Source organism: Pinus tabuliformis, chromosome 2_2, assembly GCF_031772625.1.
Source record: "Pinus tabuliformis cultivar Carrire ecotype Pingquan chromosome 2_2, CPIR1, whole genome shotgun sequence".
NCBI classification, from domain to species: Eukaryota; Viridiplantae; Streptophyta; class Pinopsida; order Pinales; family Pinaceae; genus Pinus; species Pinus tabuliformis.
The window spans coordinates 1,155,426,105-1,155,452,326 of NC_142300.1; the positions used below are offsets into that span (position 1 = coordinate 1,155,426,105).

Sequence of the window (26,222 nt, forward strand, 5' to 3'; positions counted from 1 at the left end):
GTCTCCACTTCCTTGCCCTTGCTGGCGTAGCCTTGGTCTCAGAGGCCTCTCCCTTGCTCTTCTTCCTTGGACACTGGGTTGCATAATGACCCAACTCCCCACAGTGGAAGCATTTGACCTTAGAGAGGTCCTTCTTCTTCCGGTTCTCTTGCTTTCCCTCAGATGCTAAGGCAACATGCACCACCTCCTCCTTCTTGATTTTGATCCCCTTTCCGTTGATTTCTGCCTTGCTCAGCCTTCTGATCTTTTCTTGGCGAAGAGTAGACCACATTTCCTCCCAATCTGGAAGGGTCGCCCTGCCCAGTATGCTCTGGAAAAACACCTCCCAGTCTTTTGAGACTGCGTTAAGGGCTGTTCTCACCATCAATTCTTCATCCGACGTGGCCCCTACGGAAGTTAGTTGATCCCAGATCTCCTTCAATCGAATGAGGAAGGGGTCGATTTGTTCTCCTTTCTGCATCTGGTATGATCGCAACTGAGTTTCTAGTAACATCATTCTGTGCACAGAAGTATGCTGCTACAATTTCTTTAGGGCCTCCCACATCTCATTTGTCGTTTCCTTTTCGGTAATATGTGGTACTACATGATCCTTGACCCCGTCAAGAATGATGACCTTGGCCCTCGCCATTGCCTCCTCGTACTTGTCGTTATCAACTGGGTCAACTGGGATAGCTATCGTCCTCAAGGCGAAGTGCTTGACACGATATCTGTCTAGAACGGATAAGATTTTGGCCTTTCAGACTACGAAGTTTGAGGCTCCGTCTAGTCTATCCTGGTCTCTTACCCCGTTCACTGCCATCTCGTTGCTCCTCTACTTCCCTCCTGGAAGTTCTCGGTGTGATTCCCTCTGAGCCTCGATTTCCCTCCTGGAAACGCTTCTGTGAATGTCGAGATGCCCCCACTTCGATCCTTAGTGCCGCTACATCACTGATCCGGATTTCTTGGCTAGAAACCCTTGGTAGCAACTCCCTCCTCCTTGGTCTTGCCCTATTAGGTACTGTTCTGACCACAGTACCCCGCCAGCTCCACTCTGTAACTTACCCACAACCTCCTAAACCCTAGCAAACTGAAGGTTAGAGCTCCTAGGCTCTACGCAATCCCAACACCAACAAATCAACCTCCTCAGCCAGCTGCGTTAGCCCTCCTGGTCTCTGTGTGACTCTGCGTGAGCCTGTCTTTGACTCCCTTAGCCTCTGTGCTGCCTCTTCCTGGCTCAATCTTGATGACGTAGGCATTGCGTCACCCCTTCCTTGTTGCTACTCGGCTAGGAACAACTTCTGTCACTCGGGATTGCTGTTTTTGCTGCTGCTGCTCTGCTCGTCTGATGTCCTCAGTTCTCTTGTGATCTGCAACCACGCTCTGATACCATGTTGGAATTTCGAAGTCTAACACGTAAAAATCCTTCATGCACTTTACTGATTTATTCCTACCTACTTGTTCTGTTAATTAACAATTTATTTACCATGTAAATACCGGAAATAAATAGAAGTGCATGCTCAACACATTACAGATCATCAATTGAATGAAACAGAAACAAACACACAAGTGACACCGTTGTTTTTGGACTAATGTCCCCAGAAAAACCCAATGCTAGAAAACCGGTGCACCTATCTGAGGGTTTGATTTATTAAGCAATTTCAGAATACAATCTGAGTGCCAAATCCGGCTCACCTAACAGAGAAAAATCTCGGCAGTAGTATCTCTCTACTCAGAAGCAGATATTCCTACTGAAATCCCGGATAAACACTCCGACAGCTCCACAGCGCCAATCTGCCCCACGAAACCCTAGCGTCAGCCTCTATGGATTGCGTCAGCCTCTCTCTGGCCCAGCGTTAGCCCAACGTCACTCTGTCTTGGCTTGCGTCAACCTCTGGAGGCATTGCGTCAGTCCTCTGGCCCTCTACGTCACCCACGCTGGCCCTCTGAGGCACTACGCAACTCCTGGCTGGCTCTGGGTGAACCCTTGCCTGCTTCTCTGTCCCTCTCTTTGGCTATTGCGCTGATCCTCCCGGTGCTATCTCTGCCTCTCTGCTTTTGTATTCATTGCCCCTCAGCTGCAACTCTCATCACTCTCTCAACTTTCTTAGCAAACCCAGTCCCAGAAAGTCGAAATCTTGATCTCTTGGTGTGTTCTCCAAGTGACCCTCAAGCCTCTTCTTATACTTTTCTCGTTGACAAATCAACAGATAAGATTAAGTCCCTAATCAATGACCGAGATTAGATCTAGCTTGATCCATGACTTTTGGACCATTCTAACACAATTTTATATTAATTCACATTAATATTTTATTTTCCCTGAGTCTAAATATTAATTATTTTAATATCTCCCAAACTGTTTAGAATCTGCCCAAGCCCTTTTTGGGTATTGGAGATCTCATGTGCCTTAGCCTCTCCACCAATTTTCATGGCTAGAGCACATCCGATGCTACCCCAAATCAACAGGCAATAATGATGAGAGAGCACCTAGGAGAGATGTTCCTAAGAAAACTACATGTAACCACCTCAACCACCCAACAAATTATAAAATATCTCCATGTGAAGTGTGCCTCGGGAAGAAGTTCCAAAATTGGTTAGACAGACCTCCTTGTTGCAGTATATAGTCTTGGAATTTTGCTAAAATTTCTATGTTTGTGGATCATGAATCATCCTTGGGCCTGAGGTTTGGGCAACCTAAAGAGGTCTAACACCTGTTAACAGTCCACGATGCCAAAGATAGAGGGAACTGTCAAGAACCTAAAAGGGGGGCATCTCATTAGAAATTTAATGGGCTGTCAGACCCATCCTTAAATTAAATGTGAAGTGATAAAACATTCGGACCAATCTAGAATGATGTCTGAATTAAGTAGCTAATGTAAAAAATCCTGATTAAAATAATGTGTTTGTAAGTTGACAAGATTCTCTCCCTCTTATGATAGGAATTGGTTAGGAGATTGTTAAAACAAATCACTTATAGAAATCTTGTGTTCATTAGAATCTAAAATGTCTAAAGCTTGTGAAATCCAATCAGCTTAGGCTAAATTTAACATTACATGTCTTGGACCATGAAGATCTCCGTTTCTAATTTTCTACAAGAACTTCAACATCACAAACGAGGAAAGGTACCGGCTGTTCTATCTAAATCCTAGTGTTCTTCCAATCAATAGATGCCTATTTAGCAAAGTTACCAAGCTTTGCCAAGTCAGAGCTAAATATTTGAAAATTTGGAATGGTCAAACTATCATATTCAATTTAGATTTGGTACAGTCAACAAATTGTTGACTGGACTGAACTGAACCAAAACAGAATTTGAATTTTACGAAATAACTTCATCAAAAGATTTGATTTCCCATAAGGAACTGCTATGTATTAGAAGGAACTACTAAGTCAACATTAAACAGTGAAGACATGTTATTTCAGATTTGACTATTTGAGTTTTTGCCTAATGAACAAACCTATCGGGGATTTACAGTCTAGACATTATTCGCTATTCACAATCTACATATTTGCTTAGATTTTTACCTTATTTTAGAGGGGTGTACCTGTGCATACCCTTCTTCTTTCTCAGAAGAACAGTGAGCAGAACATAACCCACATTATTAAGATTGAAAGCCGTTACAAACACACACTTGGGAAGCATAAGAAAATAGTGTGATGGGATCTAAACCTTGAAGGAAAAGTTAAAAACTGGGTATCACACTAGAGTTTGACTTCAAACTCATAATTACAGGACTTTATGGGTAGTTTCAACTTTCATGGGTTGCTTAGTCTATGTGAGTCATGACCCTAGACTAGTCAATTTGATCTATACCCAACAGATTTGAGGTTCAGAACTAGAGCTGGGTTGACCTACCGAAAACTTCCAAAGCCCACCTAAACCTGCTGAATTTTAGAAAGAATAGTCGATTTTTGGTGGGAACTACCAAGTGTTAGAAGGAAACACCAAGTCAACATAAAACTGTCAAGTTATGTGTAATGACCCAACTTGAGTTATCAAGAGCATGGAAATATTAGCATACATACAAGACATGCATATGGTAGCTACATATGCATGTATCGCATGCACGACACTAGTAGGCATACTAACTAATTATGGAGAATGTCCAAGCATAAGGTAATGAATTGAAATTACATAAATAGTAACGTATCAAAATCTAATGAATATTTGTTGTGAAATATTTATACCACTATCATAATATATAATTAATATATATGCAATGAATTATGATATATATATATATATATATAAAAGGGAAAATAATATAAACCATTAATAATAAATCCAAATAAATTCGAAGTATGAATTAATATCAATTTATTGAATGAACAAAGTATATTTCGGAAGAAGCACATATTTCTTGGATTAATATCTTAATAAAGTATAAAGTATAAATTTATTAAATTAATATTTTAATAAAGTATAAAGTATAATTTGTTGAATTAATATTTTAATTAAAACAAATATTTTCCTTACCATAATATGTGAAAATTTCTAAATAGAAACCCAATTACAGTGATTAATATTATTTCTTCTACTTATTAACTCAGAAATAAGTTATTCACAGTGTTCTTACGACAAATATTGAATTAAATTCTACTGTAGTCTTCACAATTAAAATACTGTGGAAAGTAAATGCAAAGAAAAATAATGGCACAAATATAACCACGATGACAGTTATTTTTGGACAACTGTCCCTGGAAAAACCCAATGTGGGAAAACTGGTGCAGCAGATGAGGGTTTCTTTATTATTCTTCAACAAAAATCTCATGTACAAGTTACAACCAACAAAATAGAAGAGGAATCTTTGAGAGAAAATTTACAGACACTTCTCGACTGATTTCTGATCCAGGAGAGGACTTGCTGCCCCCTCTGCCTCTCACTGCGTTAGCTCCTGTGTGAGAACTGTGCAATCCCAACATCAACTTGCCTCTGCGTCACAACTTTTGCGTTGTCCTCCCTCGGCTATGTGTTTTCTGCTTCTGCACTCGTGATTGATGTTGATTACCCTCACTTTCTTTCCCACTTGCAACTCTCCCTCTGATTCAATTTTCTTTTGCTGAACTTCGACTAGTGAGAAAATCGATCTTACTCAGGTAACTGAGCATCTGCCTCTGGTGTATTTTCCAAGTGTCCATCAAGCCTTCTCTTATAATCCTCTCGTTGATCAATCAACAACCCAAATTAGATTATAATCAATGGCTAGGATCATATTGACTTGATCTCTGTCTTCTTCTAGAAGTTTCACCCACAATTTAGATTAATACCCATTAATTATTTTAATTTCCTAAGTTTAGACTTAGGGACCCATTAAAAATAATTAATTATTTTAATAAAACTGTCTCCGAGTGGAATTTCCCAAAATGATTTCTGGGTATTGGAGAATGCATGTGTCTAAGCCTCCCTGCAAAATTTGAGACTTAGAGCACATCCGATGCTACCAAAAATCAACACTCCCTCTTAGCGAGGAATGTGCTCTAGTAATGCAACTTGTTGAAGCATCACCCTGTTCTGTAACATCTCCCTCTGCACTTGCTGATGTCTGACATCGTCCCCACCAACTACTGCGCAAATGCTACATTTGTAATGCTGTTAACCCTGCCACTTGTCAACACTGCATCTGTACTGCTGCTAACCTTGCCACTTGTCAACACTGCATCCGTACTGCAACTCCCTTTGCCACTGTAACTGAGAAATCACCTGTTTCTGCTACCATACCCATCTTCTCTCTGAACTGAATGAACTCAGCTCTTCCTAGAGCTTTTGTGAGTATGTTTGCTACCTGATCTCCTATGGGGACATACTACAACTGTACTGCCCCACGCTGAACACAGCCTCTGATAAAGTGACATATGATATCAATGTGTTTCGATCGATCATAAAATACTGGATTCTTAGAGAGTTTGATACAACTCTGATTATCACAGTAAACCCTGGTTGCTTCCATCCTTTTTCTGAACAAACTCACAAGCAATTTTCTAAGCCATATAGTTTCGCACGTAGCTGTGCTGGCTGCCAAATATTCAGCTTCTGCTGAGCTCAGAGCTACTGACTTCTGCTTCCTGCTACTCTAAGATATCTTTCCTGATCCAACACTGAAGTAGTTCCCAGAGGTACTTTTTCGGTCTACTGAGCTACCTGCCCAATCTGCATCTGTGAACCCATTCAATCTGACGTCCTCCCCTCGGGAGTATTACCATCCCCATCTTTTCTCTGAACTGAATGAACATAGCTCTTCCTAGAGTCTTTGTGAGTATGTTTGTTACCTGATCTCCTATGGGGACATACTACAGCTGTACTGCCCCACGCAGAACACAGCCTCTGATAAAGTGACATATGATATCAATGTGTTTCGACCGATCATAAAATACTGGATTCTTAGAGAGTTTGATACAACTCTGATTATCACAGTAAACCCTGGTCGCTTCCATCCTTTTTCTGAACAAACTCACAAGCAATTTTCTAAGCCATATAGCTTTGCACGTAGTTGTGTTGGTTGCCAAATATTCAGCTTCTGCTGAGCTCAGAGCTACTGACTTCTGCTTCCTGCTACACTAAGATATCTTTCCTGATCCAACATTGAAGCAGTACCTGGTGGTACTTTTCCGGTCTACTGAGCTACCTGCCCAATCTGCATCTGTGAACCCATTCAATCTGACGTCCTCCCCTCAGGAGTATTTCAACCCATATCCGACTATTCCACGCACATACCTAAGAATGTGTCTAGTTGCTACCCAATGCACCCTTCCCGGTTCTACCCTTAACTGACTAAGAGTGTTGACAGCAAAGCAGATGTCTGGCCTAGTGTTGACCAGATACATGAGCGACCCAATGAGCTGTCTGTACAAGGTGGGGTCCACTTCCTTGTCTCTTGATGCATCTATTTTCTTCTAGTTGGTGATCATGGGAGTAGCCATGGGTCGACAATCCTGCATTTTGAATCTCTTCAGAATCTTTGTAGCATATCTTCCTTGCCCAAGGAAGATCTCCCCATTCTTCTGCCAAACTTCCAACCCTAGAAAATAATGCATCAACCCCATATCCTTCATGTCGAATTTTGCTTCAAGATTCTTCTTGCAGTCTTGTATGAGCCTAGATGACCCTGTTAAAAACAAGTCATCCACATATAATACCAGAATAAGTGGCTCATTCTCTACCATTAAATAGTAGAGATTGGGATCAACATCACTCTTGACAAATCCCAACTGTCGCAAGTAACTATCAATCCGACCATACCATGCTCTAGGAGTCTGCTTGAGCCCATACAAAGCTTCTTTAATCTGCATACATGAGTTCTCTTCTCATGAGTTTCAGAGCTTTCGGGTTGTTCTATATACACCTTCTCTTTTATCACCCCGTTCAAAAATGTTGTCTTGACATCCATCTGGTGAATTTCCCATCCCATTTGAGCTGCTAGGGATATAATGGATCTGATAGAGGTATAACGACTTATTGGGGTGAAGGTCTCTTCATAGTCTATTCCTTCTTTCTGTTCGTACCCCTTTGCCACGAACTTAGCCTTGTACTTCCTTATACTGCCATCTGTAACGTACTTGATCTTGTATATCCATCTTGATCCTACAACTGATCTATCCTCTGGTTTAGGTACTACTTCCCAAACATCGTTCGTCATGATAGAACTGTATTCTTCTACCATGGCATCCACCCAAACTTAGTGTTGAATGACTTCTTGAAATCTAGACGATTCTTCAACCTAAGCTACCGAGGCCTGCTATCTGTCAGGTTGTCCACGCTGCCTTTTCTCGGTTCTAGGAGCTCCAACAAAGTCCTCTGCATCCCTTAGTGTCTGTCGTACTTCTCTACTGGTTCTACCATTGGTGGTAGGAGGCTCAATGAACTCTTCCTCCTGATCCTGTTGTTTCATCTGCTGAGAACTATCTGGATTTCCTTCTTTTGAGGAAAAACTGGTACTAGTCATTGTACTCGATCTAGGTGTTTGTCCTCCTGCCTATCCTCCTTCCAGCCCCTGCTGCTGTTGGACTAATGGAACCTCTTCAGACTGACCTTTTGCTGACATCTATCGAGATTTCCTGATAGCTCTATCCTCCATGAACTTTGCATTTCGTCTTACTACAATCTTCGTGCTGCTAGGAATGTAGATTATGTATACGGTTGAGGTCTCGCTATATCCAACGAGGTACCCCTTTTCTGCGGTCTGATCCAGTTTACTGTGCTTTTCGTCTTGAATGTGACAATCATAATTGCAGGAATCGCCCCCCCCCCCCCCGGATCCTAGGCCGGAATCGCGTCCCGTACGGAAGCGTTCTGGAACCTCCAGGCAAAGCGCGATTCCAAAATTCATGAAGCGCGATTCCTGTTTTTTGAAACGATTCCTGGAATATAGGTTGCGTTGCCCCGGATCCGCGCTTCGGAGGGCGCTTCGGGCCTCCGGAAGCGCCACGCTTCGGCCCGGAAGCACACGCTTCACGAGCTCCGGATCCGCGCTTCCGGAAATTTCCGCGCGGGCAGCAATGTAACTCGAATTTTTTTTAAAAGTTAACTTGAGTTTGCATGAGTGGGTGGGTTAGGGTGAGGTTAGGGTGAGTTTAGGGTGAGTTTAGAAAAGAATAAAGCCCCCATTCTCTTCTCATTTTCTCACTTTGAGTTATGAGAGTTGGAGAAGAGAAGAGAGGAGAGGAGAAGAGAAGAGAGGAAAGGAGAGGAGAAGAGAGGAGAGCTTGGAGGAGTGAAGAAGGAGGAGCTAGGAGAAGGAGGAGGAGCTTGGAGCAAGAGCTTGGAGGACTTCATCTACAAGAGCTAAAGAGGTAAGTTCAAACCCCAAACTCCCTTGTTTTTTTGAAAAAAAAAATTGTATTTTTCTCCTCCCTCTCCTACTCTTTCCCATTGTTTCTACTTGCTCCTTTATTTACAGGTTGTCCACCACCTATATCCATATTCCAAGATGGTGTTCTTTTGGCTTCTATGTATCATTCCACTCTTGGTTTTAATGATGGCAAGGGTGAGGAATAGAGGGGAAGAGGAAGGGGATGAACTTGGTCCTAATAGTAGTAACCCAATGTATGATGAGGAGGAAGGGTTTGAAGAGGAAGGGGATGAACTTGAAGGGGACATTGAAGCACAAGATGGGAAAGGTACATCAACACCCTTGTGGAACTATGTGACCAAACTTGATGGGGGAAAGGGTGGTGGATCTTACAAATTTGTGTGCCCTCATGGTTGTCATGGAGGAAAACCATATACGGGTTCATATACCCATCTGAGGAGGCATCTTTGTGGGGTGCTGGACAGTGATGAAAAAAAGGGTTCTGTGGGGGTACAAATTTGCCCAAACATTTCAACTGAACAAAGAAAAAAATACATCCAAATAGAGATGGCTGCACAACAAAAAAACAAGAAACAAAAAACTCATTCTGAATCAAGTGCAACCTCTAAATTTGGTAGTTGCCCATCTCCTTATGGTACTTCTGCAACCTCTGGAGGTAGAAAAACAATAGGGGATTTCCTTAATGTTGCTGGGAGGGATGATGTGGATGGAAAGATAGTCCGTTTTCTTTGTGCTTGCGGTGTACCATTCAATGTGCTTCGCTCTCCCTATTGGCATGACATGGTAAAGGCCATCAATGAAGCCCCAAAAGGATACAAGGCCCCCAACTATGAGAAAGCTAGAACAGTGTTATTAGAAAGAGAAAAAGCTAAGGTTCAAAGAGCTTTGACACGTTTTACACGAGTGGGTGGATTCCGGGGTATCCATTGTATCAGATGGGTGGACAAATATTAGAAACCAACATTTGATAAATGTTCTTGGTGTTTCTTCTAGTGGTGCAGTATTTATTGCATGTCATGACTCCTCCTCCATCAGTGCAACTGCACAAAACATTGCAGATCTCCTATTGAAATCAATCAAAGATGTTGGTCCGAATAATGTGGTTCAAGTGATCACAGATAATGCAGCAAATTGTAAGGCAGCAGGAAAAATTAGAGCGTACTCATCCACACATCTTTTGGTCTGGGTGCCTGGTTCACACATTGAACCTTTTGATGCATGATATTGTGAAACACAAAGATTGTGGGTGGATTGCTGAGGTTTACAGGAAAGGGAAGCAACTCATTAAATTCATCACAGGGCATACAAGGGTAAACTACTTCTATGGCACTTACTCCAAGTTGCAATTGCTTAAAATTGCAAAGACAAGATTTGCTAGTTATTACCTCACCTTTAGGCGGCTAGTGAGGGTGAGACAAGCTTTAACTAATCTGGTGTGTGCTAAAACATGGGATGAAATTAACACTGACACAGATGGTGCTAATGTAGTCAAGGACACTGTTCTTGACAGTTACTTTTGGTCACAGGTTAAATATGTTTTGCAATTCACCAAACCAATTTATTACATGATCAAGTTTGCAGATTCAGATCGACCAGTAATTGGGGAGGTGTATGAGCAAATGGATAGCATGTTGGGGCAGATTAAAGACATTGTTGAGCCTAGAGATACCACCTTGTACAATTATATTCGTGTAGAGGTGCAAAACCGATGGGAAATGCTAAATATTCCATTGCATGCATTAGCATATGTTTTGACACCTAAATACTATCATCCATCATGGCTTTCAACAACAGCACCTGGGGGGGGAAGCAGGAAAAAACCACACCAAGATAGAGAGGTTCACGAAAAATATATGGCTGCATTGAGTAGATTAATCCCTGATGATGAGGAGGCTGCATTGGTACGGAGACAGGTGAGCAACTATACGCTCAACACTGGTCCATTTGGGAGCATGCATGCAATTCAAGATCGAGAGCATTTTTCTGCTCTTGAGTGGTGGAACATGCATGGAGGGGGTACTCCACTTCTACAGAGTTTGGCATTGCGGGTGCTATCACAGTTGGTAAACACTTCTTCTGCAGAGAGGTGTTGGAGCTCTTATTCTTTCATCCACAGTGTTAAAAGGAACAGGTTGAATTTAGACCGGGCAGAGAGCTTGGTTTATGTTCATTACAACTTGCGATTGTTGTCCCATTACTGTGAAGATGCAAGGTCTAATAAAGACTTGTTGATTTGGGACAAGAATCCAGAGGAGCCCAATTTGGAGGATGGAGTGTTGCGACTAGAGCAATTAGAGGATGCTCTTATCCAGGTATGTCCATTGTGGTATGAATTTTCCAATTTTCCCTTATAAAGCATTTCTCTAATTCATGTTTTTAATTTTTTTGTTAACTAGTGTTTTTTTTTTTTTTTGCATGAATTTTTTGAGCGATTCTAGGATGACGATGACCGTGTTGATATGCCACCACCCCCACCCCCATCTGGTCCCTTGGTTCCTAGGTTCCATGGTTCAACACCAACAGCAGGGGGTTCTTCTTCATCAGTTCCAGTGCCACGACTTACACAGGGACCATCTTCTTCATTGCCACCACGTGGAGGCCCGCCATCACGTTCTATTCGTGGTGGAAGGAGGAGAGATTAGTAGATATATTCACAATCTACTTCTTTTTGTCATAGATTACTCATTAGACTTGTAGACTTGTGAATTTGAATTTTGAACCTTTTTGGCTTGGCGGTGACCAAGTGACATATTTTGTAAACATTATTATTTGAATTTTGGACATGACAAATGTTGACAGTTGCTCACTTGCTAGATAAATCATAATATGCTCTATGTTCTATGTTTTATAATATGCTTAAATGTTTTATGTTTTATAATATGCTTAAAAATTTGATGTATGTTTGTAATAGCTAGAATATAGATGATTGTTGTACATACTAGTAACTACAATGGAATCATGGATGCCATATCTATCTTGATTTATGCAAAAATATGCATGTTTTCATGTCTTCTACAATTAATTTGGTATTTGGGATGTTTGTTTTGAGTATAAATGCAAAAAAATATAAAAATATATATATATATATAGCAGACGCTTCCGCGGACGCTTCGCTTCCTAGATTTTTGGAAAATGACGCTTCCGCGCTTCCGCTTCGCTCCCGCTTCGTGCAACATTGGTGACAATATGCCATGCTTCCAAATATCTTGAGATGACTTATTCCGACTTCTTCCCTTGAAGACACCTTCGGGCGTTCTCTTCCCCAATGCTATGTGAGGAGTTATATTCTGGATATATACTGTTGTGTTGCATGCCTCTGCCCACAAGAATCTAGGCAAGTCTTGATCATACAACATAGCTTTGGCTACCACAACAATAGTTCTATTTTTCCGCTCTTCTACTCCATTCTCTTTTGATACCCTCTTTTGCGTAGAAATCTATGACGTCTTTGTCCATATCTTCTCCACCATTATCTGAATGCAATACCTTTATCTTTTTCCCTGTCATATTTTCAACAAGAGCCTTAAACTCCCTGTTTCGATCAAAGACCTGATCCTGGGTCTTTAAGAAATAGATCTAGGTTTTTCTAGAGTGATCATCAATAAAGGTGACAAAGTATTCGCCACCACTAAGAGCTCTTGTGGACATTGGACCAAAAATATCTAAGTCTATCAATCCCAATACACATTCTGCTCTATTTTTACTTTCGGAAAAAGTTTCTTTAGCGTACTTCCCTAGTACGCATCCTCTGCATAAGTCATCATGTTCACTACTAAGGGCTAGTATTCCTGTAATAGTATCTCTGAGCATCCTCACTGCTCCATGGTGTAAGTGTCCAATTTGCCCGTGCCATAATTCATTTCGTTCCTTTTCACCATTATAGTTGCTGCCTATCAATGCCATTGGAGACTCAAGTTGCAACCTATACAATTTGTTGCTTCGAGTTCCAATTTGTCTCTTCTTCTTCCAGCTTGGATGCTTGACATATACTTTCTTTCCAATGAAGTATACATCGTATCCCTTGTCCTGTAACTGGGACATTGAAATCAGATTAAGTCCTAATCCTGACACATGCAGAACATTGGTGGCTCGGATGCTGGTCCCTGCTTCCGTCCGAAATACTACAGTGCCTCTCCCTACCGGAGTACACTTTGTTCTATTTCCCATAGCAATCTGGAAGTCCATTTGTTCTTCTTGATAGCTCGAGAAATGTTCTCATACTCCAGTCATATGAGCTGAAGCCCCGCTATCAATGTACCAAACATCTGCTGATGCTGAATTTGCTAAGCATGCGAATTCTTCTTCTAATCTGGAAGACAATTCTGAGACACTTTGAGTATCCATCTTTGTGTTATTTTTCAAACAATTTCTGACGCTACCCTGCCCCAACAACTGTTGCAGAAAAAACTGCGTCCCACCAGAGAAACTCCTCTTCGCTGAATCTTCTACTGCCCTGCTCCTTCTGCTGCTGACAGATTTCGATCTGGAAATCTTATCTCTCTGTCGACTCACTCAGAGAGAGATTTACCACGAAAATCTAGCCCTCCCAACTTGAACTACGCAAACCCTCTAGGGATTCGAATTACTGCCTCTGCAGGAATTTCGAATTCCTTTCTTCCTTCAATGCTGGGTCTTTAGACTCTTTTCTTCTTGCTTGACTTTAGCTCTAATACCATGTGAAAATCTCTAAATAGAAATCCAACTGCAACGATCAATATTATTTCTTCTACTTATTAACTCAGAAATAAGTTATTCATAGTGTTCTTACGGTAAATATCGAAATAAATTCTACTGCAGCCTTCACAATTAAAATACCGTGAAAAGTAAATGCAAAGAAAAATACTGGCACAAATATAATGACAATTATTTTTGGACAACCGTCCTCCGAAAAACCTAATGTGGGAAAATTGGTGCAACAGATGAGAGTTTCTTTATTATTCTTCAACAAATATCTCATGTACAAGTTACAACCAACAAAATAGAAGATGAATCTCTGAGAGAAAATTTTACAGACACTTCCCGGCTGGTTTTTGATCCAGGAGAGGACCTGCTGCCCCCTCTGCCGCTCACTGCGTCAGCTCTTGTGTGAGGACTGTGCAGTCCCAGCATCAAATTGCCTCTGCATCTTCTCCTCTGCGTCACAACTTCTGCGTTGTCCTCCCTCTGCTATGTGTCTTCTGCTCTTGCACCCCTGACTGATGCTGATTACCCTCACTCTCTTTTCCACTTGCAACTCTCCCTCTGATTCAATTTTCTCTTGCCGAACTTCAACCAGTGAGAAAATCGATCTTACTCGGGTAACTAAGTATCTGCCTCTGGTGTATTTTCCAAGTGCCCATCAAGCCTTCTCTTATAATCCTCTCGTTGATCAATCAATGACCCAGATTAGAGCCTAATCAATGGCTAGGATCATATTGACTTGATCTCCGCCTTCTTCTAATCCTGGTTATGAAGACGGTGGGAGAGGGCAGTGAATGGGGAAGGTTATCAGTGAGTTGAGGACAGAAGGGGCAATTTTATTTTCAGGGGTTCTTACATAGGACAAAGAATGAAATAGGAAGACAATCTTAGACAGAAAAATTGAGCAGTTGTTCTTGAAGCTTTTGGGCACGAGGGCCAAATTACTTCGAATTTGAAGTGTTTTGGAGCTGGGTACCGAGATTGTACCCAGTTTGGCTGGGAGGTTTTGGTCTTTTGATAATAGGAGCAAATTGGGAAACATCAAACAAGAAACTTCTTCAAATTAGCTTCCAGGTATTCTTTTGCATTTTATTTTCAAATTCACTGTTTGATTAATGATAAATTTAGGGAAAAATTATGAATTCTGGTTAAATTGTTAAAGCAAGTTTCATATTTTGGTTAAAGTAAATATCTGAGTAAATTACAAAGTTTGGGTATATTTTATATAATTTAGGGCCCCACATCATGTGATTTCAGATTTGAGTATTTAAGTATTGACTCTTGACATTGGAAAATTTACTTTTTGAGATCATTTGTTCATTTTGGTTCATCAATCATATTTTCATACCATGGTCTATGATTGATTTTTAATCTTGATGGATGAATGATGTTATGCTGACTGATTGTGATCATATGATATACTTGGTTCTGTTCAGAAATGTTACTTTTGTATTTTATTCAGTGTATCCTGTTATGTATAACTATATTCTAAAATGGTATATATATATATCCTTTTCATGGCACTAAACCATTATTGGGTCAATTCATGAGGTTTTGCAGAGTCCCATGTCAAGTTTGATTCTTTGGCCAAAATGTTTCTTGTGACAAGTCTTGAGACTTTCCTCAGACATACAAAGATATTTTTCATCTGCAACATACATAGATACTTCTTTCCGTAGGTGTTTGATTTTCTTGAAATTTTAAGAAATTCCTTGTTTCTTGTATTAGTAATATGGATACTTCCCATTCTTTTTATAGGAGTAGCCCTTGCACTCCCACAGAGTATTGATACTTGTGTACTTAGCAGTCCCATTGAACTATGGGCCGTCATTTGTTGGACACTAATAAAATTATCTCATTTTATTTGTACTGGATTTTTTCCATTTGATTTTTTTCCATATCTTACCATACCCTAGTTTGAACCAATGTTAACGGAATTGAATTGGTGATCGAACCAAAAAATCTTGTGGATCAAGAACCAGTAAAAAAACGAGACCAAAAAACTAGTTGACCAAAAATACAAAATATTCAAATTTTAAAGAAAAACATATATATTCATGTGCCTCCATATGAATCTAAACCATTTACACACAAATAATCAAAATTTCTCATTTATATAGCATGTAAGGGTGCACATAACCAAAATAGCATCGAGTGCAATCCATCTCTGAACCGAAAATACATCAACAAATAGGGTCTAGATGGCCTCTAGCATAAAAAAAACCATACTACAACAAATATCCACATATCATAAAAATTATTGCCTATATTAGGATCTTCGTCATCAATATAACCCTCTAAGCATTAAAATAAGATAGAAAAAATGCAGCATGTCAAGTCAAGATTTTGTTCGAGTGATGAGTACATTTTTAGTAGAGTCATGATAGAGGAGTTCGACAACCAATACCACTAACATCAAAGTACATAGAGGGCTTGGTGCTCTTTATTAAATACTAGTTACATACCCTTATACATGACAAAATCCAATTGAAGCATTACAATTCCCCCAATTCTTGAAATATGGAAAAACTATTAGTCTGTTGTATTTTGAGTGAGATCTAAAATTCTACTCTCTCCATATGAAATCCATTGAGGTTGGAACCACTCTCAAACATCCTAAGCCATTTTGTTTGAGTGATGAGTACATTTTTAGTAAAGTCATGATAGAGGAGTTCAACAACCAATGCCACTAACATCAAAGTACATAGAGGGCTTGGTGCTCTTGATTAAATACTAGTTACATACCCTTGTACATGACAAAATCCAATTGAAACATTACAATCCCCCCAATTCTTGAAATACAAAAAAACTGTTAATCTGTTGTATTTTGAGTGAGATCTAAAATTCTACTTTCTCCATATGAAATCCACTGAGGTTGGAACCACTCTCAAACATTTTTAAGCCATTTCATGGTAATGCGAAAAATTTAAGTAAAAGGATCCTTTTACTTTAATAATTTAACATTACCATGAGTTGCATAGCAATACTAGGGCCATAGGCTTGAATGTTAGGTTGGCCTAGGGGAAAATTAGAAGTGGGCCAACTAAATGAAAAAATAAAAAATAAAAAAGGCAATTCTTTTAAGCTGGCTCGCATGGGTACGAACTGCACGGAACCATTCCTGAACCGTTTGGTTCGGTGAATTAGGCCAGTTTGATACTGAACCGGCCTATTCCAGTTTTAAAGCCTGAATCGGACCAGTTTTGGGCCCAAACCGGTCGGACCAGCTGGTTCCACCAGTTCTAGTCTGGTTTTGGGCCCAAACTGGAAGACTAGCTGATTCAGGTCCAGTATCGATAACACTAATTTGAACTCAAACTTGGTAAGTATGATATTTAGAAACGACATCTTTTCTTTTAGTTTAAGACATGTGTAACATAGTTATTTGACAAACTAATTTGATATCTAAATTATTTCCTTAGTTTGTTGTTCTTATTTATAATTATATACATGTTCTTTTCTTGTCTTGTATTCTTGATGCCTTCTTTACTTTTAGCAAATTCACTTTCTAACAGATGGTTACAAATCCCATGATAAAGGTTTCATTGCATCATTGGCATAATGAAATAAGCTAATTGCCTTCTTGGTTCCTTCTATTCAATGTTCTTGTGTGCTTTGCAATCTAAGCAAAATTTTCCTTTCTGTTTTTTTAGGTGCGGGTTGTGTCACCAGATAAAGATTTCTTCCAGATTTTGTGTCCTTCATTACGACTCTTGAGAATTTCACCCCGTGGATCTAGGTTAATATTATAGCCCTCTTGCTTCATTTATGCTTGCAGAAATAGTTTATGTTTGTGTTCTGTTGAATATAAGTAGCTTTAGGCTGGTGCTATAAGCCTAAATTTTGTCATGTTTCAATTTTGTTATTTTTATTACTATGTGAACAAATTTTCATAGTTTCATGAAATCATTGATTTGGTTCATATGCAGGATTGTATCATTTGGTGTAGAGCAGTTTGCTGAGAAATATGGGGACCTGAAACCCTCACAGATTGTAGATGTAATGGCACTTGCTGGTGATAACGCTGATTTTATTCCAGGTCATTGCCACCATGATTTGTTTATGATATTTCTTGTGTGATATCTACTTTGTTGCTGAATGTTTTTTTTTTTTTTATCAGCTTTTCCAGGAGATTGAGATCCCACTTCCTTATCAGTGGATACAATTTGCTTTGGCAACTAGACCTAAATAATTAGTAGCTCAGAAGCTTTTAGAATATTAAATACATGTCATGTGACCAGGGCATTAATTATGATCCATGAGAGGGATTATCAAGAATTGTGCCACAGAAACTCAAGACTAGCACCAACAATTGAAATGAGTAATTAATCCTACACACTCATCTATCTATAGCAACTCATAAAACATTGACAATTCAGAGGTTTAACATATTAAACTATGGGATATTATTTGGGAAACATCAATCCTTGAACTTGTATTAACACAATCAACAACGCCATACATAGAACTTTAGAAGCCTTAAAAGGAGGTGTTACCCCTCATTTTGAAACTGGGTAAATATAATGAAATGTGAATTTGTTCAATAGACCCTTGCATTTTTGGATATTGGACAGTTGGGGTACTTGTTGATTTTGTGAACATTGATGGAGGATTTTGGTGGTGCTTGATAGTGCCTTTGGACCACCCTAGGGTTTGAGGGGTGGCATTGGCTTCATGCTAATGTTTGGACTTTTTCATGGTTTCCAATGTAGTTCACATTCCCCAGGGTAGCTCATGGATCTTGAGGCAGGTTATGTTATGAATAAAATAATAAGTAAATAAATAATAATATTATTATTAATTAATTAATTAACTAGTTATAGAGGTGAGGGTCAAATAACATGACCATTCAATTTTGTGGCCAATCAATGTCTATATAGGCCACTGCCACGAAGGCATGTAATCACCATCATTCATTCATTCAATTCATCAATAATAAAAATTTATTTATTTGCACATACACATATAGTGTTATGCATATTCAATTGTGCTCCTTTAATAGTGGTATCAAAGCCTACGATTCTCTCACCTATGCTATTACATTCTAGTGGTTGTAACCCTATCCATTGTTCCACTCTCACAGTCTCTACAAATTTCTATCCTCTGTTGGTCGGTTCATTGCTCGCTATACTACTCTTGCTGCTTCGCTAGGAACTGCTCCCCACTGCACCATCCTACCCTGTTCCCGTCGCATTCAGTCCATATTCACCCACACCATTCCACTGATCATCACGACCTATCCACTCCTGCATTGTTTCATTTGTTATGTTGTACACATTTCATTGTTCATCTGTTGACTCTCGTCTGAAAACCACACTGCGTTACCCACAGTCCTTTGATTCCTTTGCTGAACCAATCAGTCTATCCCATCTTGTACCATGTGACCTGTTGCTTTCATGTTAATTTTAGGTATGTTCTATGCTTAGAGCAATTTATTTCAATTTTCACAATTAGCTCAATATCTTTTCCAGATTAGCAATCACATCAACATTAAAGTAAACTACAGATAGAACATAAACATAAATCGCAGAAGACAAGCCAAGACATGAGGACACAAGATGTGGCGCTAGCCAGGGACAAACCCTAATGTGGAGAAACCCTTGATCAATTCTTCTTATATGTTCTTCAATAGTTCAACAGGGAGAGAGAGAGAGATAGTCTGTTTACAACAGAAGTCAACACTTTGACTTATCTAGATAAGAGCATAGATCATCTCTAAGAAGATGATACATGAGATCAGTTGAAGACATGCTGCTTCAACTAATTCTCCAAGGTGACTCCTTCACCTATCATTGTGCTGCATTTCGTCATCATGCTGCACCTCACCACGCTGCACCCATCATCACTATGCTGCATCTCATCATGCTTCATTAATCATGACTGTACCCATCATTGTATTGCATTATGTGCCATTGTTGCACCATGTTGCCATAGTGACCTATGTGTTGGCTGCATCTTGCTTGCTTGTTGTCCCTAGCATGCTTGTTGTCCTTGCTGTTGCATGCTAGCGTTCCCTTACATGCTAGCTGTAACATTCTATACTTGGTGTATTTGCTGCTAAGTACCATACAACTGTCCCAATGTTAGTTACTTGTCCCTTGCATGCTGCTCTCCTTCAGAGACAGATGCTCTGGCTGTTCCGGCAGTTCTGGCTGTTCCTGGTAGTTCTGGCAGTTCCCGACAGTTCCAGCAGTTCCGGCAATTCCAGCTATTCCTGGAAGTTCCAGTAGTTCCGACAATTCTGGCTGATCCCGACAGCTCCGACTTCTGCCCTCTGCGTCAGCTTTCTTGCCTGTTCCGGCAGTTCCGACAATTTCGGCTGTTCCCAGCAATTTCAGCTATTCCCGACAATTCCGGCAGTTCTGGCTTTTCCCGGTAGTTTCGGCTTCTACCCTCTGCGCCAACTTTCCTGACTGTTTCGGCAGTTCCCGGCTGTTTCGGCTATTCCCAGCAGTTCTGGCAGTTCTGGCTATTCCTAGCAGTTCCGGCTATTCCCAGCAGTTCCAGTTCTCGGCAGTTCCGACTATTCCCAACAGTTCCGACAGTTCTGGCTATTCCCAGCAGTTCCGGCTATTCCCAACAGTTTCGGCAGTTCCGACGATTCCAGCTATTCCCGGCAGTTCCAGCGATTCCAGCTATTCTCGGCAGTTCCCTGCAATTCTGACTTCTGCCCTCTGGATTAGGGCAGCATTATCCCTTAGGATCTTTCCTCCTACTAAAACCTAAAGACAAGTAGAGAGGAAGAGATTCCAAGTGTGTTGAAATGACTTGAAGGCCACCTCTATTTATACTAAAACGTTGAGCACAAGTGGGGTTTATTTGGTTTCTGGCCGACCTTGACGAATTGTCCCATAACACAAATAAATTCATATCTCCATGAATACTTTTCAGAATCGGATGATGTTTAGATCAATCCTACTCCTCTCGGTGAGAGGGATCCAAGAAAAATATCAGCTTCCATTAATAATATGACATCATGACCCACATGGAGTTTAGCCCTAGTTGCCAATTTTAACATTTCCGCTGTCGTATATCTTCCCGGCAGTGCTGACACCCCATTTCCGTTGTATTCATTCACACCTATCTTCCTTCTGACCGTCACACTCTTCCACACATCTTGTCCCCCTTTATATTACACTCTCATCTCCCACATCATGTTTTATTTTCCATAATCATATAGTTTAAAATTAAAGTTATGGTCCTGTAAATATATTCTATAGTTATATAATATAATAATAATTATATAATTTAACAATATATATATATATATATATATATATATATATATATATATATATATAATTTAAAAAAATAAGTGGGTTCCGTCAGGAAAAACAAGAACCAGATGGTGATCAACGAGGAGTTACAAGCCAACGTTAATCTCGAACTAGTCCGATTTAGGCTTAGAAAAAGCTCAAAAAGAATTTAATGAAGGACAAAAGGAGTTGACATCGATGATGGAACAAATACTACAGAGAGACCTCAAAATCGACGAGACTACCAAAAAACTCAATGAACAAATTAATAAACTAATAGATAAGGTAGACACATTGATGTTACAGTATGTTCTCTATCAAGAACCGACAAATAGCCCGCAAATTGCAAATGAGCATGAACCTTCAGAGCTACCAAAGATATGCTTTTTAGGTAGCCAATATTACACTAGGGTTCTAGAAAGAAACCATCAACGATTAAAAATGAGGTACCAAAATATGATGGAAAAGACCACAGAGCAGTAATTGTCTGGGTCAACAAAATGGACAGAATTTTTGGGGCAAATCCACCATTAGGTGAAAGAGAAGATAATGATCGCATCTAATACCTTAGAGTAGGGTTGCGGGGGAGCACCCCCCCTTCACAATCCTGCTCCCAATTCGCGCTCCGGTCGGGAGCGACTAGGGAGCGCGCTCCTGAATAGAGAGCAATTTCGGGAGCTGACCAAAAAAAATCGCTCCCTGGTTTTTTCGGGAGTGTCGCTCCCGTAGCGAATTTTCCAACCAGGGAGCGGTCAGGAAGTGGTCACTCCCGACTGCTCCCCGGTTGGAAAATTCGCTCCCGATCGACAGAAGGCAACGCCTGCACGACCGAGAGGGAGGCGACGATGGCTTAGGAGAGGGGGAAAGGGAGGGAAAAAGGGAGAGATGGAAAGGGAGGTGGGGGCATAAATACACCCTCTCCCCTCCCATTATGCACTTCATCCCATTGAGAGAGAAAGAGAGTTTGGAGATAGTTTGAAGCAAGGAGAGGAGCTTGGAGGAGTTTGAAGAGCTTGCAAGGGGAAATTGGAGGCCAAAGAGGTACGCTCTATACTCTAATCTAGCATTTTTTAATTTATTTTTTTATGTTCATTGCAAAATAAATAAAGAAATAAAATTTTCTATTTCCCATCCCATTCCCATTCCATTTTTTTGCAGATTCAAAACTTCAAATTTCAAACATCATGGTTATGTGGCTTGGCATTTTCTTCTTCTTGGTTCATTTTTTGGTTATTATGGTGTTGGAGAGTAGAGAAAGGAGGGTTGAACATGAAGAAGAGGATGAAGAATTGGGTTATAGTGGATTTGATGAAAACTCGGAGAGGAGTACCTTGGTGAGGAGGAGGAGAGTGAACATGATTCAGCCCAAAAAACTAAACAAGATCAAACCCCATTGTGGAAATATGTTACTAGGCCTAAAGCAGGGAAAGGGGGTGGAACCACTAAATTTCACTACCCCCATTGCAACAATAATTACACAAGTTCATAAACCCGTGCCAGAAGGCACCTCTGTGGTAAAAGGCCATGGGATGGAGATAAACAAATAGGAATCAAAACTTGTGCAAGTGTGTCAGCAATAGATAGAGCCAAATACATAAGGGAAGAGGAGGAAGCCCAATACAAATCCAAAAAATCAAAGGGTTTCTTTGAACCAAGCTCACAATCATATGCACAAAGAACTCCTTCAGCATCCTCCCATGGCAGTGGATATGGAGGCACAGGGTCACCAAACATCTCTTTAAGGCGTAGAACCATATCAGATTTCCTTGATGAAGGGTGTAGGAATGATGTGGATTCAAAAGTTTACCAGTTTCTCTATGCATGTGGGATACCATTCAATGTTCTTCGCTCACCTTATTGGCATGAAATGGTTTTTGCCATAAATGATGCCCCTAAAGGATACAAGGGCCCTGGGTATGACAAGGCTAGAACCGTTGGACTTGATCATGAAAAAGCAAAAATATCACATTCTTTGAGTAAAATGACAAATTCTTGGACTGACCATTGTATCTGATGGATGGACAAATGTAAAAGGCAAGCCATTGATAAGTGTTCTTATTGTGTCCGTTAGTGGTGCCATCTTTCTTTCAGCATATGATTACTCAGACAAGTTCAAGACTGATATCAACATTGTAGAACCATTACTTGAAACAATTGAACATATTGGGCCATACAATGTCATCTAAGTCATCACTAATAATGCTCCTAATTGTAAGGCAACAAGAGCAATTATTGAGGATAAATACCCCAACATATTTTGGTTTGGGTGTTTGGTTCACATAATGAACCTTTTGATGCATGATACTATTAAGAACGAAAACCAGCAATACAAATGGATTGGTGATTTGTACAAGAGAGGCAAACAAATGATAAAATTTATTACAAATCATAGCAATACCCATGGGCTTTTCTGTAGTCACTCAAGATTGGAGCTGTTGAAGATTGTGAAGACTAGATTTGCTAGCTATTACCTCACCTTTAGGCGTCTTTTGAAGGTAAGAGAGTCATTGTCTAGCATGGTATCAAGTCCACATTGGCAGGTATTAAAGGAAAGGGCTACAAATGCAGCTGACAAGCAAGGTTTTGAACAGGTGGAGGAGACCGCTCTTGATGGTCAGTTTTGGTCACATGCGAGGCAAGTATTGGAATTCACCGAGCCCATTTATCACTTGATTTGTTTTGCAGATATAGATAAACCAATGATTGGGGAGATGTATGAGCAGATGGATACCATGTTGGGGCAAATAAAAGATATTGTTCAGAAAGATGATCCCAACTTGTATACACTGATTCACAATTGTATGTGTACACAGTGGAATAAACTTAATGTTCCACTACATGCCTTGGCGTATATATCCTTATGCCAAAATACTACTCTCCAACTTGGTTGGGCCAACCTGCACCTGGGGCTGGGGTTAGGGTCAAACCCCATACAAATCCAGAGTTATGTACAGGATATATGGAAGCATTAGACAAGTTGGTACCTCACAGGGAGGAGTGTGCTAATCTGCGTCTTGAATTAGGCAGATACTTTAGTTGCACTAGTTTGTTTGGTTTTTTGCATGCAATGGAAGATAGAGACAGATTTGATGCTCTCACATGGTGGGAGGCATATGGTGGCATGGGACTTTTGCCAAAATTGGCAACAAAAGTTCTCTCACAGGTTGTAAATACTTCTTCTGCAGAGAGGTGTTGGCACACCTACAACTTCATACATAATGTGAGAAGAAACAGAGTCGATGAAAACCGGACAGAAATCTTAGCTTATGTGCACTACAACTTGAGGTTGTTGAGTCATTATTGTGATCGGGCTTATGAGGATCCAACATATAAAATTTGGGACAACCACCCAGAGGACAATAATTTGGAGGATGGCACTATACATTTTGAAGAACTGGAATCAGAACTTATGAGAGAGGAAGATGAAGCAACAACCATGCCATCCCCAGCATGCAGTAGTAGTGCTCGAGTTCCAAGTCTTGTTCCTTGTGAAAATTACTACCACTGAAGGAACCCTTATTGTAACAAATCTAAATCTACTTCACCTACTTGATTTTAATATACATTAACCGAGCTATTCTTCTAAATACTGAAGCAAATTACTTCTGCAGTCTACACTAATTAATTATTTGATCTCATGAAACAGAAAACAGAGCGAAGAGCAGGATACATAAGACACACTTGTTTTTGGACACAATAGTCCCCGGAAAAACCCAATGCGGGAAAACCTATGCAGCAGTTCTGAGGGTTTATTATTATGCAGGAGAAATATCTGAATACAACTCTCAGATTCTTATGTAGCAATCCTTTACAGAGAAAATACTGGCGAAAAATCCGAGTGAGTTTTACCTCACTTCACCCGGCAGAATTCTGCCTAATCCGGCACAAGACTGGTTAACCCCGACTATTTCTGTGTTGGCTCTGTGTCAACCCTGTGTCACCTTCTTTGCCCTTTGCGTCAGGTCTCTCGATTGTTTCAGTAGTTCCTGGCAGTTCTGGCATTTCTAGATTTTGCGTGACAGGCAACTTTTCTATGTCAGGTCTCCCAGCTATTGTGTTGCCTCTGTGTCAGCTCTCCCGGTTGTTCCGACAGTTCCCGGTAGTTTCGACAGTTACCAATAGTTTCGGTTGTTCCGGCAGTTCTGGATTCTGCGTGACAGACAACTTTTCTACGTCATTTCTCCCGGCTACTGCGTTGCCTCTCTGCAAGTTCTCTCCGCCTCTTTGTTCTGTATTTTTCGAAAAATCCTTCTCCAAGATTCTCTTTGCCCCTTAGCTGCAAGATCTCCCCAACCAATTTTCCTCCTGAGAACTTATCACCTCAGAAAATCGATTTCCTCAATCTCTCTCTGTGTTTCCAAATGAATGCCAAGCCTCCATTTTATACTTTTCTTGTTGAGTCTTCAACGACCAAGATTAAGTCTCTAATGAATGACTGAGATTAAAACATGACTTGATCCACCTTCTAGATCATTCTCACCCATATTTTGATTAATACCCATTAATATTTTAATTTCCCTAAGTTCAGACTTAGGAACTCCATTAAAAATATTAATTATTTTAATAAAATACAATCTAGGTGGAATTTCACCAAACGGTTTCTGGGTTCTTTAGAACTCATGTGCCTTAGCCTCTCCACCAATTTTCAAGGCTATAGAAATTTTGATGCTACCAAAAACTAACACTCCCTGTTAGCGAGGAAAGTGCTCTAGCAACAATGTCCACCTGCATGTTGCTCTGTTTCTGAAGCACCTCCTTTCTACACTGTTGCTGCCACCAACACTGTGCTACTGCTGCTACTGTACTGCTGCCCATGACACTGCCACTACCACTGTTGCATCTGTATTACAACTCCCTCTCAAATGCTGCATCTGCTATGCTGCTAGCATTGCCACTGCTAACACTGCATCCGTACTGCAACTCAGTTGTTGAGAGAAGCAACTGAAAAACATCCAAAATTAGTTGAACTTCACTGTGTTCAACATAATACAATGAATGTTGGAATCTGACTACAGTTGATTCTGACCCTTTGAATCTTCTACGCTATTGCGACTCCTGCATTGTGCCAACTGCACTGCTACTAACCTTGCTTTGCGCTGATCAGTCTCTGGTGCCAAGCTACTGCATTTGTCCTCCAAACACTCCATTGCATCATCTGACACTAAGTCCATCTCGCTACTGCTGAAACTTTGGCTCCCGTAGCAAGGAATCGATCCAAGAGGTGGACTCCTCAATGATCCTGCCCACATGTACTCCTCTCAACTACAACTCAATATCACCCCATCTCCCTCCTGGAGATGCGTGGGCACTCATGGCAAACTCATCGTCATCAATCTTTGTTAAGCAACCTTAGGATCATGCTTCTCATCCTTATCATTTTTCTTCAAAGGACACTGGGATGCATAGTGGCCCATCTCGCCACAACTAAAACATTTCACCTTCGAAATGTCCTTTTGTTTCTGCTTTTGTTGTCCCTTCGATGCTAGAGCGGTGTTCTCCCCCTCCT

The 26,222-nt window shown here is 40.4% G+C and overlaps 1 protein-coding gene across 4 annotated transcripts in view; it reads left to right on the plus strand.

Moving 5' to 3' along the window:
• Positions 1-26,222, plus strand: part of LOC149197491 (uncharacterized) — a 400,746-nt gene that overhangs the window by 299,775 nt on the left and 74,749 nt on the right. For all 4 annotated transcript variants that reach the window (XM_089405857.1, XM_089405856.1, XM_089405859.1 and 1 more), the window contains 2 exons: positions 17,114-17,199; positions 17,390-17,499. In XM_089405857.1, the coding sequence (XP_089261983.1) occupies positions 17,114-17,199; positions 17,390-17,499 (196 nt within the window). The remainder of the gene's footprint in view (positions 1-17,113; positions 17,200-17,389; positions 17,500-26,222) is intronic.